This window comes from Diabrotica virgifera, chromosome 6, assembly GCF_917563875.1.
Source record: "Diabrotica virgifera virgifera chromosome 6, PGI_DIABVI_V3a".
NCBI lineage: Eukaryota > Metazoa > Arthropoda > Insecta > Coleoptera > Chrysomelidae > Diabrotica > Diabrotica virgifera.
Window position 1 is genome coordinate 95,673,547 of NC_065448.1, and position 17,770 is coordinate 95,691,316.

At 32.7% G+C, this 17,770-nt stretch overlaps 1 protein-coding gene across 3 annotated transcripts in view; it reads right to left on the reverse strand.

Moving 5' to 3' along the window:
* Window positions 1–17,770, reverse strand: part of LOC114337465 (zinc finger protein 845-like) — an 88,916-nt gene extending 71,146 nt beyond the window's left edge. For 2 of the 3 annotated variants that reach the window (XR_007698725.1, XM_028287906.2), the window contains exons 1-4: window positions 16,859–17,770; window positions 16,663–16,788; window positions 16,475–16,597; window positions 16,237–16,359 (exon numbers count right to left, since the gene is read on the reverse strand). Coding sequence is in view for 2 of the 3 variants with exons in the window: in XM_028287906.2 (XP_028143707.2) it covers window positions 16,237–16,359; window positions 16,475–16,597; window positions 16,663–16,788; window positions 16,859–16,892 (406 nt within the window). In the remaining variant the exon portion in view is untranslated. The remainder of the gene's footprint in view (window positions 1–16,236; window positions 16,360–16,474; window positions 16,598–16,662; window positions 16,789–16,858) is intronic. The other variant, XM_050653627.1, reaches the window with a different exon arrangement.

Below are 17,770 nucleotides of genomic sequence, written 5' to 3' on the forward strand. Positions count from 1 at the left end.
TATAAATATTTTGGGAGTTATAATCTTCGCGGACACGCATATAAAAAAGAATTGTATCGCTAACACTTATCAAAGAGTTATTATTTTCACTGGAAATGTATTAGGAATCACATTAATCATAGGTACCAGCGGTATGTCGTATTTTAGTCCATTATTTCACGGTTTTTGCTCTGAATTTTAAAGAACCGCTTGGATTGACATGAAATTTGGCATACGCATAGCTTACATGTCAAAGAAAAAAAGTGATATTGTGCCGATGTGTGCTTTTGCCCTGGGGGTGACTTTCACCCCCTCTTGGGGGTGAAAAAATATAAGTCCAAAATAAGTCCGAAAATGGATAAACTGACTAATTTTAAGTAACTTTTGTTTTATAGAGCTTTTTCGCCAAGTCAACACTTTTCGAGGTATTTGCGAGTGAATATGTTCATTTTTCAACAAAATAACTACATTTTTAGACGGTTTTTCGCAAATAACCCAAAAAGAAAGTATTTTGTCGAAAAAAATGTTGTACGCGTTAGGTCTCTGGACCTCGTAAAACCAGAGTTGTAGCCAGTGAAAAATAGATTCATATTCACCAAATTTCAAATGGAATACTTCGAAGTGAAATATCCAAAAAATTAAGCACTTTTAGGGGAAAACCCATTATAACTTTTTTAAAGTGTTTAAAAAAATCTTTATTTCTGTTTTTATAAAAAGTTTCTAGCATTAAATTTAAGCAAGTTACGTTCAAAATAAAGTTGGTGCCTTTTGTTTTTTGGCAAAAAAAAACGGGAAGACCACCCCCTAATTAGCAACTTAAATGAAATTAATCGTTACCGCTCCATAAATTATTTTACTTATGTTGTGTTTATATGATCTGTAAGTTTCATCGATTCAAAGTGCTTATTTTGGAAAAAATTTGGTTTTAAATAAAATTTTTAAAAATTTTAATTTTGAAAAAAATCCTTTTTTTCAAAATAACTTAAAAATTGTTAGAGATACCAAAAATCTCGCAAAACAACAAAAGTCAGCATTGCTTTTCTAAATATCATGTATTTTTTGTTTTTCTGTTAGACAAAAATTGATTGAGATTTGGTGTTTCTAAATTTGCGTACATTCGTGATGAGTGACTCGTTCAACCCCTTTTAACTACAGCCCTTTCAAAAATAAGGACTTTGAACTGATGAAACTTACAGATCATATAAACAATACATACACGGGTCAAGAAACTTGTAAAGTCGTAACGATTAAGTTCATTTGAGATACTAATTAGGGGGTGATTTTCCCGATTTTTTTACCAAAAAAAAAGGGACTAACTTTATTTTGAGCGTAACTTGTTTACTTTTGATGCTAGAAATTTTTTTTAAAAAACAAAAATGAAGCTTTTATTAAACACTTTAAATAAGTTGTAATGAGTTTTCCCCGAAACGTGCTTCATTTTTGGTTATTTCACGTATTCACGAATCCAAAAGTATTCCATTTGGAATTTGTCGAATATGAACCTATTTTTAATTAGCTATAACTCTGCTTCTGCTAGGTATAGAAACGTGATATATACACCATTTTTTAAAAATTCTTACAGGCTATGTTTTTACTAATAATGTTTTTTCGACAAAATACGTACTATTTAAGTTATTTGCAAAAAACCGTCTAAAGGTGTGGTTATTTTGTTGAAAAAAATGAACATATTCACTGGCAAATAACTCGAAAAGTATTGACTTAGTAAAAAAAACCCTATAGAACAAAAGTTACTTAAAATTAGTCAGTTTATCAATTTCCGGACTTACTTTGGACGAATACTTTTTCACCCCCAAGAGGGGGTGAAAAGCACCGCCGGGGCAAAAGCACATATCGGCACAATATCACTTTTTTTCTTTGACTTATTAGCTATGTGTATGCCAAATTTCATGTCAATCCAAGCGGTTCTTTAAAATTTAGAGGTTTTGCAATATTTTACCGTTAAAGAACGGACTATTTACGGTTATTTCGATTAAACAATAACTTGATAAATTATCTTGTCAAGTTTTAGCACTGAATATTAGGGGCATTTGAGTTTTATCAACTTTCGTCAATGATAAATAAATATTTAACCCGTTTGGAGCGAGTTATCAAGTTTTTACACAATATGGAGCCAAATAAAATACATCTTGTGAACTAGTTATCTCAAAAACGTCAATTTTGAAGTTAACAAGTTATAGTATAGTCTAAGATACAATATAAGGTCGATTTGCACCGATCTGTTTAATGGACTATTTCACTAGACTGTTTTTAACTGATAAAACTTCATAGCAACGCATCGTTTCCTACTGACAAAACACCTTACCGACGGGATTTCTCAGCGGCAAAATTATGACAGATCCGTCACGAAAGTGTCTGGTAATAACAAATAAATAAAGATTATATTTCATTGATATGGTGCATTAATTGTCTCGTGAAATAGTCTTGTCGAATATCATTCGAGAGAAAATTATTTACCGGCAAAATTTTCTCCTGGTTTCATTCAAGTTCGTTGCCTTTTGGTAATTTTCGCTTATGAAATTTTGACAAAATCACTCGACTGACGTCTTTTAATTGTGATTTAATCGTGATTTAAGTCAAAATTTAATTCGCGAAAATTGCCAGGCAACAAACTTTCATACCAGTCTAAAATATTGCCGGCAAAATTTTCTCTCTTGTGATATTATATACGATAAAAATGATTGGATATGTAATTTAGCATGTTCCAATTACAAAAAACAAGAGTTGCCCGATCTAATCTTGTTGTAACTATAATTAATTAATAATTAAAAAATGACATTTTTTATGAATTTAAAAAAAAATCGATCCGGGCAGATATTATTTCAGATTTTTTAGGTAATTCTAAACAAAAAATGTCTTTTGTAATTTTTCTCTAAAGTTTATCGTTTTCAAGTTATAAATAATTTAAAACTGAAAAAAGAACGAAAGATGACGATTTTCATGGCTCAAAAACATAAGTATAAAATATCATTTTTGAAATTACGAAGTACCTTAATTCAAGTTCAAACCTTACTCAATCAGTTCTTGATAAGTCTTTTGGACTTATTTCATTTTGAAACATTGTTTTTTAGTTGTTAATGCCCGTCTACCCATAAGAAACCTTCCTCATTAACAATTAAAAAATATATATATTTTAGACTAAAACATGGCTAAAATTCTTATCGAGACCTGATAGAAAAAGGTTTGAACTTGAATTTGTGTACTTGATGATTACAAAAATGATATTTTTTAATTATGTTTTTGAGCCTTGAAAATTGTCATCTTTCGTTCTTTTTTCAGTTTTACATTGTTTATAATTAAAAACGATCAACTTTAGAGCAAAAATATAAAAGACGTTTTTTATTTAGAATGATCCAAAAAATATGAAATCTGCCCGGGTCGAAAATTTTATTTTAAAATTCATAAAAAAATGTTATTTTTTAATTATTAATTAATTATAGTTAGAACAAGATTAGATCGGGCAACCCTTGTTTTTTGTAATTGTTAACATGCTAAATTACTCACCGGAGGGACCGCAGACGTTCGGAAACAATTAGCGTCTCTTTGCAAAGACAATGACGTCGACTTTACAAAGTAACAAGACACTTACTCAACACACACACTACACATTACTCCCCTGACTTAGCGATAAGTTATACAATTACTTGGCTAAAGGTTCTAGTTCTAAACCAAAGCCAGAATCAGAGAGAAAAAAAAACATGCTAAATTACATATCCAATCATTTTTATCTATTAAACAGATCGGTGCAAATCGACCTTATATCGGATCCTCTACTAGTACTAAGGCGACGATATCATACAAATAAAACATAAGTAAAGCAACTTATAAAGCGGTAATGATTAATTTCATTTGGGATGCTAATTAAGGATGATTTTCCCGATTTTTTCTTATGAAAAAAAGGGGCCAACTTTATTTTACTTTACAAGAGTGTAACTTGCTTACTTTTGATGATAGAAACTATTTTAAAAAACAAAAATAAATCGTTTTTAAACACTTTAAAAAAGTTAAAATGAGTTTTCTCCAAAAGTCCTTCATTTTTTGAATCTTTCACGTTGGAATATTGTATTTGGAATTTTACGAATAGGAACCGATTTTTCATTAGCTACAACTCTGCCTATACTTTTCACTACTTGTTCATCTTCAAATGTGTTCTCTATCTCTTTGGTCTTACATAGCTCATATTCTGGGCATCAAGTACATTTTTCATCACATTGTATAAAACAAATTATTTTCATATAGCCTTTACTATTTTGTAATGTACAAAGTATTACATTAAATAAATAAAATACGAACAATATGTACAAACGTATTAACATTCTGTGTTTGGGGTGTCATATGTCATAAATATGTTTTCTCTTAATAATCAAAGCACAACATATAATATTTAGAAGAATACAATATGATGGCTGATGGTCAAGTGACCGTTTGTCAAAATTTCTAAGAGACAGCATTTGTGAGTTGCCTTCTGATTTTTTTTACTCTGCACTTATCCAATAACTTGTCAAGTGTCATGAAAATAAACAAATAAAACAAAATAACTAATAAAAAGGAAAATCCCAGTGGTTGGCCGTACCATGAAAATATCATTGCTTAAAAATATTACAATGAAGTAAATGATTTCTAATTAGTGTTGCCCAAAATCGGTCTTGGTCTTGTTCTTGCGTTTTCGCAAGATCAAGACCAAGACCAAGACTTACCGTGCAAGACTTGAGCAAGAACAAGACTAAGCCTGCGAGACTCTTGGGTCTTGCAGTTAGAACTGAGGGTCGTTTTAGGGAGTATATAAGTTCGGCTATATTCTTAGATACTCTATGAGAAACAATAAAAATTGTAAAAAAATTTTTGAAAATTGGATTTATACGCATTACGAATAATATCATAAACATACATAGCGAATCAAAATATCCATTAAAAACACTTGACACATTTGGCATGTACTCAGAGGTCATTTTTATATTGTAAAAATAAAATATTTTGTACAATCTTTCCCAGCAGCCGACTTCTTCGCTCTGAAATGAATTGTCCACGATTTGAGAATAGTCGTCTTCTAATCATAACATAACATTTCTGCGCTGCGAGGCCTACAGTAATATCAAATATCGTATACAAACTTTTTAAAAATGTGTCACCTTAGCTAATATAAAATATGCTTAATAAGTATATAAGTAATTAATTTTTTTCATTATTAGTTTTCTAGGAATCCAAACACCAGAAATATTATCAGTATACATATTATTATAGTAAGACTATTATGTATTGTTTATACTGACTGTGCTATGAGGTCACTCTGCTAAACAAAATTTGCCGAAACAGCGCGGCTATTATTTAAAAGTATCATAAGATAATGATATGAGACAAAAGTACAGATAATGCCGGATATCGTGTTAACAAAATACCGAAATATTATTTTAACGATATACTCTTCTACAAGAAATTAACGAACCACCTTAAAAACAGGTCATTTTAATGTCTCAAATTTCCTAAACCTGTTGTCCGATTTAAGTGATTTTTTTGATATTGTAGTCTTATTCTTTATAAATATTGCTGTAATAATATTGTTGCTAGACAGATCAATTATTGTCATTGTATGCCGGGTGTACCAATCAAACTGTGTTTTTTCACACTCTGTGGAATAATCTAGCATTATGCTAACTTATTTTTCAAGCATGCAATAGCATACTGAAATTAAAACCCAACTATAGCCTCATATGTTCTTAGCGTTATGTTTTTTATTCATTCACGTATATTGGATAATAAAAAAGTTAGGTACTCTTTTAACTAGCCACCTTTTTCATCAATACAGGATGTCTTTAAATAAGTATGGCAAACTTTAATGGGTAATTCTGCGCGAAAAAGTAATGACAGTTTGCTTCATAAACGTTTACTTTATAAATGTTTCGTTTCCCAAATAGGGGGTGTTGAAATTTTTCTTACAAACTGACTATTTATTTATTGCTCTAAAACCGGTTGAGATATGCAAATGAGATTTTGTGGGTTTTAAGAGGTAGTTTTAGTTAACTTTAGTTAGTTAACATAGGCAGGTATCACTTAGATCGTGGGTTCAAACCCCACCCGGGGTCAGTTGTTTAGATATTTATTAATTTGGCTAGTCTTTACTATGGCTATGATATTTAAGCTTAAAATGTACAGGGTTTTTCATTATATTTTGACCCCCACTTATTTTCCTTAATTTCGGTAATGCAAAAAAAAAAGTTTCAAATAAAAGTTGTATTATTTTTATTTGTACCGACCAACAGTGTAGCAACAGACCAAATTTTGTATACAGGGAGTGCCCAATAAAATGCATCTTTAATATTTCAAATGGGACACCCTGTATTTTTTTATAGTTTTGAGTAGCCCTGCATTTCCTGATTACAAATATATAACATAATGTAGGATTAGTTTTGTTCTATAATGGCGTATGGTACTACTATACTATACTAAGATAAGAAAAAAATATAATATATTATTATTATTTAGAAAATATTATTATTATTATTATTTAGAAATAATATTATTTAGAAAGTCAACAAAATTAATGACTTACAATACTACATTTAAGATACAATACTACATTACAATACAATAGATGCTACATTACAATACTGCTTTTGATACTACATTACAATACAAGATTACAATAGATGCTCAAAGTGCCCTCCATTGTTATCAATGCACAAGTAATATCTTCGTCTCAAATTTTCTAATGCGTCAGATATTGTGTTATTATGACCATTTAAATTTTCAATTTCCGCGCGAATTTTATCGTGATAGTGTTAATATTTTGTATTTGAATCAAAATACACTTTTTCTTTTAAAAACCCCCATAAAAAGCTATCACATGGTGTTAAGTCGGGACTATTTGGTGGCCATGTAATGGTACCCTTATTGCCGATCCACACATTAATTTGATTATTTAAATGTTCTTGAACGGCTACGACATTATGTGGCGGTGCTCCATCTTGTTGCCTATTTAATTGATTTTGTGTATAATTTTGATTTAATAACTTATCCACTTCTGTAATGACTGTGTCCAAATATGATTCCCCAGTTAATTTATAATCATAAAACAATGGTCCAACTATTTTGTTTTGAAATATTCCGCACCACACATTTATTGACTTTCTTCCTGACTTTTTTATTTGCTTAATTTTTCTTTTTCTATTATTTTTCTGTTCCCACGAATACCTATTTCTTCTACTAAAAATGCCTGAAGTTGAAAAATTTGATTCATCTGTCCATAAAATGTTATAAAAATAATTGGGATCATTGTTCAAATTTGTAAGCATGTCTTGACAGAACTGTAAACGCTGTTTCTTATGAACATCGGTAAGTTCTTGTACGGGTAATATTTTGTACGGCTTATAGTTGTGCTTTTTTAAAACTCTATGTATCGTCGCACGGGTTTTCTCTAATGCATTAGTAGCATTGTTTAGACTAGTTTCGGAATTTTCTAAAATAAAAATGTTATTATGGATTCCATCTATTATTTAAGTATTTAATTTTTTTCCTTCAAAGTAAAACAAACTATTAAGATCTTCATCATCATTTCCTACGATAGTACATTTCTTCCGTTCAAACATTTTTTCATTTATGACATGACGATAATTATATAAAAATGTATTTACAGGAGTCTATCGATCTGGATAAATCAGCCTATATTCTCTTTTTGTCGCTTGCTTGTTTTTATTATTTTTTACATAAATTGAGAATATATCTACTTTTTCATCTGCAGTATAACCCATTTCGGTATGAGGACTGACAGTTTATAACAAATTAATAATTGTTTCATTTTGAAATGTCAGTTGCATAGCCTATGGTTACCCTTTTGTAGTACCATACGCCATTATAGAACAAAACTAATGCTACACTATGTTATATATTTGTAATCAGGAAATGCAGGGCTACTCAAAACTATAAAAAAATACAGGGTGTCCCATTTGAAATATTGAAGATGCATTTTATTGGGCACTCCCTGTATACAAAATTTGGTCTGTTGCTACACTGTTGGTCGGTACAGATAAAAATAATACAACTTTTATTTGAAACTTTTTTTTTGTATTCTCGAAATTAAGGAAAATAAGTGGGAGTCAAAATATAATGAGAAACCCTGTACCTCTCTGTTACGTTGTTCTAAGATATGCAATAGGCTAGTGGGCAACTGCGAGACCTGCAAGACTCTTGCTGCAAGACCAAGACCAAGACCGGGAGCGCAATACCAAGACCAAGACCAGGTGTACTGGCGCAAGACCAAGACCAAGACTGTCTAAGTCTCGTCTTGGTCTTGCATTTGGGCAACACTACTTCTAATGTATACTTAATGGCATATATTATTTAAAAAAATATATATATAAAATGAAAATTATCCAAACAACTGAAAAAATTTCAGAATGTTTTGGTCTTATTAGACTGTCATCAGTGATAACCTTATCAGACCGCCATCATTACGGTAATAAAATATTGTATACAGTAGAACCCCGATTATCCGGGTGCGGATTATCCGTGCTGTGGATTATCCGTGCTATGATTTTCTATTACTCAAGTTACGTTTTTGAGGTTTTATCAAAATAGCGTCATCGTAAATCACTTGACGGAAACTCTATATGACGAAAGAGAGACTCATAATGAAAGATTTATTTTTTTTTTGTTATTTTTTATGGTAGGTACATATGTACGTATTATACATAAGAAATACATGTTCGGATTATCCGTGCCACCCTTCGGTCCCAAGAAGCACGGATAATCGGGGTTCTACTGTATATTAAAATAAATAAAATAAACGAAATGTTAATAAAATCATTTTTTAGTTAAACTGTGGCTTATTTCCCACTTATAATAGTTCATTAAAAAAATGCCACAAGGAGAACAACAGTATCTATTAAACTTTAAAACTGATGTGGAAAGTGGTCGGTGTTAAAACAAGATCAAATTTACTATCACCTGTCTTGAAGGCCTTGTTAATTGTAATTAATTCCACTTCCTGATCTTACAGTCCGTTATCTGGTATATTTCTCAGAACACACACACACACACACACACATCCTTGTTTCAACTAGAGATCTGTATGTTTCCTTAGAATGAAATCTTTTAACATCAACCTCTTGTCACATCTATTTTAAAATTTAATAAATCCAATATGTAATCTAAGGTTTCTTAGATCTCAGTCCGTACAATATACGTCACGTCAAAATACTGATGCACCTCATTATCTACGTCAGAGATCTAAGTTGACATTGTTGTCAAATTACAAAAAAATCTTGAATTGAGAAAAAATGAACATGTTTAGAGTGTTTTTTTAAGAAATATTCTATTTTCTTTTGTGTTTTCCTTTGATAACGATGTTTTGTAGCTATATCTCTCCAATACTATGTAATTTGATACAAGAAGAATACAAAAAACAATGTTATTTTTAACTGTTATCCAAAACGGCATCCCCACCAATTATTTCGGTTAACAGAGGTTTTACTGTTATCTGTTTACTGTGTATCTTACGTTGAAGTAAATAATAAAAAGAATAAATATAATAAAACAAATACTTATAGTAAAGAATAAAAACAAATATGAACTTTCAAATAAATGTTACCAATTTATGCCAATACGTCACCTTTGTTCGATCGCAGTTAGAATATACGATAGAGTATAAGAGAGTTACGATAAATTTGTAGAAATCGTAAAGCAAGTATCACGGAAATTTATCCCTAGAGGTTGTCGAACTGAGTACATAGCGGGGCTCAATGAGGAATCTAAACCCCTACTTAAAAGATACGAACAGCTATATGAAGAAGACCCTTTCTCGGAAGCGATAATACAGGCTGGGGAGGAAATGTTACATGCGATATCCGCCAACAGAACGGAAAGGTGGTGCAAGCTGGTCACGAGTCTGGACATGAAACAAAATAGCAGACGTGCCTGGAAGCTGATTCGGAATCTTGGCAACGATCCCGCTGCTCCGGCAGTCAACATGACAGAAGTCACACCCGATCAGATAGCCCATCATCTTCTAATGAACGGTAAGACGACATCAAGAAAGAACAAGGTGAGAGCTCAACGGAATATCGACGAAGAAAGAGATGTTCTAGGTACCTCTTTTTGTCTAGAGGGGATGAGAGGCGCGATCCATCAAATGAAAGATAATAAAGCGGCTGGCCTGGACGACATACGAACAGAGCAAATAAAGAACTTTGGACTAAAAACCGTAGAGTGGCTCGTAAAAATGATGAATTGCTGCATCCGTACATTACAAATCCCCAAAATCTGGAGAAAAGCTAGAGTGGTAGCCCTCTTAAAACCAGGGAAGGATCCGGCGGATACAAAGAGTTTTAGACCTGTATCTCTCTTGTGCCACCTTTTCAAGGCCTTTGAAAGAATGATACTGAACCGGATCGCAGAATATGTGGAGACTAAAATTATTCCAGAACAAGCAGGATTCAGGCCCGGAAAGTGCTGCTGCAGTCAAATTCTTAATCTCACCCAACATATTGAAGATGGTTTTGAACGGAAGGAAATAACAGGAGTAGCGTTCATAGACCTAACTGCCGCCTATGATACAGTTAACCATCAACGGCTACTCGCAAAACTCTACGAAACTACAAAGGATTTCCGACTAACAAGGTTAGTGAAATGTCTCCTCCAGAATAGACGCTTCTACGTAACGCTCCAGTCCAAGAACAGTCGGTGGAGGGACTAAAAAAATGGGCTACCACAGGGAAGTGTCCTCGCGCCGATTCTATACAACATATACACCAACGACCAACCCATACACCAACAAACAAGGCAATTTATTTACCCTGATGATACAGCGGTGGCAGCTCAGGGAAGAACCTTCAATGAAGTCGAAGTGAAACTGACAGATGCCCTGGGAGACTTAGCACTATACTATGATAAAAACCATCTGAAACCCAATCCCACAAAAACCCAGGTATGTGCTTTCCACCTGAGAAACAAGCATGCCCGAAGTTCGCTGGAGGTGGAATGGCGTGGTCAGATGCTGGAACACAACAAGACGCCAAAATACCTTGGCGTCCGTCTGGATAGAACTCTGTCTTACCGATACTACTGTCAAGATGTCAAGAAGAAAGTAAGTGCCAGAAATAATATCATCCGCAAGCTAACTAATACAAAATGGGGAGCACAACCACACACTCTCCGCACTTCTGCCTTGGCATTATGTTTTTCGGCCGCGGAGTTTGGAGCACCAGTATGGGCAAACTCTGCTCACGCAAAGAACGTCGACGTGGCTCTAAATGAAACGGTCCGTATAATCTCGGGTTGCCTGAAACCGACACCTATCGAAGAGGTATACCCCATTGCTGGAATTGCTCCACCACCTATCAGGAGGAAGGTCGCGTCAGAGGTAGAACGGAAAAAGCAGGAGACGGACCGAAGACACCCCTTATATGACCACCAAACTCAGCCAAGCAGACTAAGATCTCGGAAAAGCTTCCTGAAAACATCAAGATCCATCCCCGAAGCGCCAGAGACGCGCCGAATACACCTATGGCAAGCGTCAGCTACCGCGACACATTTTCCTCCCTCGGAGGAAATGGCTGCTGGACACAATTTACCGTATCCGACTTGGAAAGCGCTAAACAGACTAAGAACCGGCGTTTCACGTTGTGCTAGTAACCTGAAAAAATGGGGATACCAGGAGGACGATACCTGCGACTGTGGCGCGGTTCAGACCAGCCGGCATCTACTATCATGCACAGAGATGAGAGAGACCTGCACAGAACAAGACTTAATTATAGCAAATGACAGGGCCATCTATGTGGCCAACCATTGGAAATACAGAATTTAAAGTTGTTGGTGTTCCGGACACGGAAAGTAAGTAAGTAGTTAGAGTATAATCCAAACAAGTGTGTTTAATAAACACTCTTTATATTCCACTTATACAAATTAAATGAAACAAGTTGGGATGTTTCTTTTTACATTAATAGAAATCTTCCAATATTATTTCTAAGTGTACCTATATGTATAATAAAATATGTCTAGTGGCTGTAATTCCAGTGTACTAGGCTAAACGATTCTAAAAATAAACAGATCTGCCACTTAAATATTTCGTGTTGGTACCATGTGACGTCACATGCTATGACGCAAATGAAGTGCAGTAACGGTATCTAGGTATACTTCTTTTCATGAGCATTTTTCAGGGCGTCACAAATGATAGAGAAAAAGGTAAGTCCGTGATAATATACATTTTAGTTAAATCTGACAGTTGTCACATTTTATTTGCAATTTGGCATAAAATCAAATCAATTGTGTTTATTGCATTTATAAAATGGTATTTTCTTTTATTTGTACAGTCTTATAAATTGAACAGATTTTATTCGTAGATATATTATATAATTAGTAAATATTTTTTTTCGATTATAGCGCCATCTATTGACAACTAGAATAAATGTTATAAATGGCACCGACGAAATGTAATCACCGACGTGCGTTTTTTTGTCACATGCAATTTAATGCATTAGAAAGAAATCGAAAAACTGTGACGCACTGAAAGATCCTCATGAGAAAAAGCATATATCGAATGGACTGTATGTATTGTCCTTTTCATGATCATTTTTCAGTGCGTAACAAATGATAGGAAAAAGGGTAAGTCCGTGATAATACATATTTATGACATTTATTCTATCATGACATTTTAGTTAAATCTGACAGTTGTCACATTTTATTTTCAATTTGGAATAAAAACAAATCAAATGTGTTTCTTGCATTTATAAAATGGTATTTTCTTTGATTTGTATAGTCTTATAAATTATACAGATTATATTTGTAATATTATTATCTAATTAAAAAAAAAATATTTTTTTATTATGGCGCCATCTATCGACAGCTAGAATAACTAGAATAAATGTTATAAAAATGTCACCGACGAAATGTAATCACCGACGTGCCTTTTTTTGTCACATACAATTTAATGCGTTACAAAGAAATCGAAAAACTGTGACGCACTGAAAGATGATCATGAGAAATACTGTAGACAGGTATTTTCAATTACTAATGTTGTAAGTATTTACCATATTCTTTCAGTTTAACAGTCAGCATATTTCCTCTTTGTATTAATATTAACTAGGACATAATTCGACGGTTTATAAAGATACCGATGTAACTGCAAAAATCAATTTTTTAGTTTTTGGTATCAAAATTTTCGTAATTATTTGCTCTATTTTTATATGATAACGACACTTCTGTTACTTTAAAAATATACCGACAGGACGCGGTGAAAGTTTAGGCTTGTTAAATTTTGGCACGGATCTGAGCCATTTTGTGCAGAAAATAGTGCCACTTTATACCTTCCGTCAGTTGTGCATAAAACTTCAGTGAGGAACTTTGGTGAATAAAATGTTGTATTGGTTGAAGTGTTACTACATTGTTAAAGATTCCTCTGCTGTTTAACGCTTTTAATTAAATATAATGACTCTCATTGCAGATGCATCACTAAATCTTTAAATTCGCTATATTTTTTAAAGTTCTATATATTTTATTTATTTATTCACGGGCAAGCCCTATTCAGATATAAATGTTACAGTGTTCTAAATTATCATAATATAACATAACAAAATGGTTTGAGAAAAAATAATTCTATGAGTAGTACAGTTACAAAAAAGAAAAAAGAATAAGATAACATATAGTTAGGGTTACCATACGTCCGGATTTGGTCCGGACAGTCCGGATTTGAAAGTATATGAGAAATGTCCGGATTTTTTTCTTTACCAAAAAAATATTTAATAAAACATATTTAACAAATTTACTCGAAGATCTCAAAGATGCAAATTTTATTACGGTTACAATTAATTGATAGTTCAAACAGAAACGAAATCAAACTGACTCCGGTATGTGTTCGTTATTTTAATCAAAATGAAGGTGTTAACGGTCAACGTGAAACTTTTATTTTTTGATGAACTTCCGGGTAAAACATCTGATCTTTTAGTAGAACATGTTTAAAAATGTATTAAGAAGTACTCTATTGATTCAAAAGAAGTTTGCCTTTGTGCTGATAATACTAATACTAACTTTGGGGGTGTCAAAAGGCAAGGGCAAGGATATGTTTTTTCCTTGGACTACCCCTGTCCGGATTTGGCTTTAATAAATTATGGTAACCCTACATATAGTACAATTACAAACAAAATATAACACATAAATCAATTCAGAAATGTTCCAAGGTATAACGGTTTTGAGTTATCTAATACATACAGGTCATGTAACACTAATCACAATGCAAAAGCTCTGGCCGAAAGTATTAAAAAGTTAGGGAAGAAATATGATTTTTAAAGCGGGAAACTGATGTATTAAAAATTTCGAGGTTATTTAATGAGTTAGCTAATCGAAGAGTTCTAGGAATAAATGTGTTGTAAGAATAATTGAATCTATGAAAAGAAACATAAAAGGTTTGCACCTGCCTAATCGAACGACTGGGGACAAATAGAGATATTTTGGAGAGAAGTTCGGGGCAGTTACACAGCCTGTTGATAATTTTAAATAAAAGTATTAAGTCTCTTTGTTTTCTGCGTACCTCAAGAGGATAAGTTCAGTATGCGATCTAATGCAGAATAGTCGTAGTATACATGCATCTTAGTGGCAGTATATCTCCGAAAATTGTGTTGGACAGCCTCAAGTTTCAGTTTATGAGTAAAGTAATAGGGGGACCAAATTGTGGAACAGTAATCAAAATGAGATCTAACCAGGGAGAAATAAAGGGATTTAATAGCTGAGATGTTAGTAAAGTCTCTAGTGGTTCTCTTTATAAAGCCAAGCATCTTCATAGACTTCTGTATTGTACTGAAAATGTGTGATTTATAACTAAGGGCGGAGTCAAGGATCACACCTAGATCCTTAGTTTCAGAGGCAGAATGTAAGGTCAGATTATTTATACTATATTCGAAGATGATTGGATGATAAGTTCAATGAAAAAGAAGACTATGGCATTTGGATGCATTCAAACACATACCATTTTGCATAAAAGTTAGATAGGCGATCAATAACACCATGTAGACTAAGTGGTGATTATTTTAAAACATTTTAAATCATCAGCGAATAACAAAGTTTCACTTACTTGGAAACAGGGTATTAGATCATTGATAAATATATTAAACAACAGAGATCCCAAGTGTGATCCTTGTGGTACACCTGAGGCAACAGAGATGGTATGAGAATAGTAATGATTAACCCTGACAATTTGCGATCTTTGCGTAAGATAGCTCTTGAGCCACTTCAATATAAGGCCATCAACTCCATATAAATAAAGTTTATGAATTAAGAGCTCATGATTAACTTTGTCGAAAGCTTTGGAAAAGTCAGTATACACAGAGTCTTGCAAGAGCATCTGTCAAAAAATCAACATATGTTATGAGACCCAATTCTGCTGATTTTTTTGATGTAAATCCAAATTGTTGGGCCACTATAATTGGCGAGCAGTCATAACTTAAGTAATCGGAAATAATGCTCTCAAAAACTTTAGAAATAGCACTAAGAATAGAAAGGGGAAGATAGTTACCTATATCTGATTTTCGACCTGATTTATGAAGATTGCTATTAATGTACATGTTAAGAAACATACCCTAACTTGTTTCATTTAATTTGTATAAGTGGAATATAAAGCGTTTTTATAAAGCACACTTGTTTGGATTACACTATAACTGCAGTCGAACAAAGCTGACATTTTGGCATAAATTGGTAACATTTATTTGACAGTTGCGGTGATGACACTTCTTATTTGTTTGTATTCTTTACTATAAGTATTTGTTTTATTAGGTATATTTATGGTTTTTATTATTTACTTTAACATAAGATTATAACTTAATTCTTGTTTTCTATCTGTGAAGTTTTTATTTATTTACATCGAATATTAATTTGTTTGTTGTATAATCCACATCACAATAATTATGTGACCTATTTGATTTAAAATGGATTCAGGATTTTTTTATACTTTGGCAACTATGTCAACTTAGATCTCCAACGTAGATAATGACATGCAACAGTAAGTAAATTAGACAAACTGTATATATTTGTGTTTATTTGCCCTTATTTTAAAAATTACACACCACTATTGAACTACACTTGTCTCTTGTCCTATACCCCTCCAGAGTCTATCATTTTTATCACGTTGACGGACAGAACATCTAATTTCCATTGATGTAGCTTTTACATTTGATGCACTGTTTGTCAACGTGCTAAGCGATACTCTGACAATGCTATTGAATTTCAACTACACATACATATATTTACTAATTCCCTCACCTGACTCTTCCTTCGGTTCATTCTTTAAGTTTTCCAGATCTACAGATGTAGATGGCTGACTCTCAATATATTGTTGGTCACCCTCAAGGGACTCTTTCTTAATTTCAGTTTTTATTTCCATACCTAATAAAAAGAAGTAGTTTACTTCATTATAAGTTCTACCAACAAATATAGGTGCTAAAAACGCTGACAGTTTATATTCGTTGGTTCTACCTACACATTTTTACTATTTCCTCACCTGAGTCTTCCTCTGGTTCATTCTTCAAGTCTTCCACATCTAGTGATGTGGATAGCTGACTCTCTATATATTGTTGGTCATCCTCAATGGACTCTTTCTTAATCTCAGTTTTTATTTCCATAGCTAATAAAAAGAAGTTATTTACTTTATTGTAAGTCCTACCTACACATTTTTACTATTTCTCTCACCTGAGTCTTCCTCCAGTTCATTCTTGAAATTTTCCAGATCTAGGGACGTGGATAGCTGGCTCTCTATAATGTATTGTTGGTCATCCTCAGGGGACTCACTCTTAATTTCAGCTTTTATTTCCATAGCTAATAAAAAATAGGAATTACATCAATTTGTTTAGTGTACTAATTTTTATCATTTTTTCTTTTTTCTTACCCGAGATAGGTATATTCATATTCATCTGGTTCATTCTTCAAATCTCCAACTCTCCAAAATAAAAATATGTTGAGGTGAGGTAGATGTAGATTAGGGAAGTCAAAGTCACAGATCACTTAACTCTCTAAGCCGGTTTCACAAGTCGAAGTTAACTTGTGGTTAAGAGATAACCAGAAGTTACCCCGAAATATGTGTTTCACAATATCAGGTCAACGGCGAAGTTGTGGTTAACCGACAGAATTTTTAACCAGAGCTTGGAGTGATGGTTAAGCTCTTAACCAGAGGTTATCCTAACCTAATTTCGTTTTATTGACAGGACAGAGTGTATACACGTAAATTATTAATTACAGATATGAATTTATATGATGTACTTAAATGCGTTTAGCATTTCAGCGGCCAATAATTGTTCGATTTTTAAATGATTTGCTTTCTGGGGTAATTATTAATACATACTATATTCTCTTGCTTGCTACATGTTTTTATATTAACAATTTAATTTTAACAATATTGGCGAAAGACCTTAAAACAAATATTATTCTTAAACAAAACTTAAAATGTATAATGTGCATGTAATATACAGTATGTGTACTTTAGTTGGCCACGTATGGGAAGCATTTTTAATATTAATTTTACGAAAAAAAGATACTTCAAAAAAGTTTTGCATAGTAATTTTTATGGTCCAAAATCTAAGATGCAACCATCATGTATGAAATTTTATTAATCCCATAGGAGGTATGTTAAAATATATGAATTTTTAAAGCAAGCAAGGTAGCAAGAATCAACATCAAAAATATGATTATGCAAATCAACCACAAGTCTGACTGAATATCCTAACCACACATATACACACATTTATTTTTCCTTAATCTGCAAAATAAACTCCACAACTAAATATAAAATCCTTAAAAAATA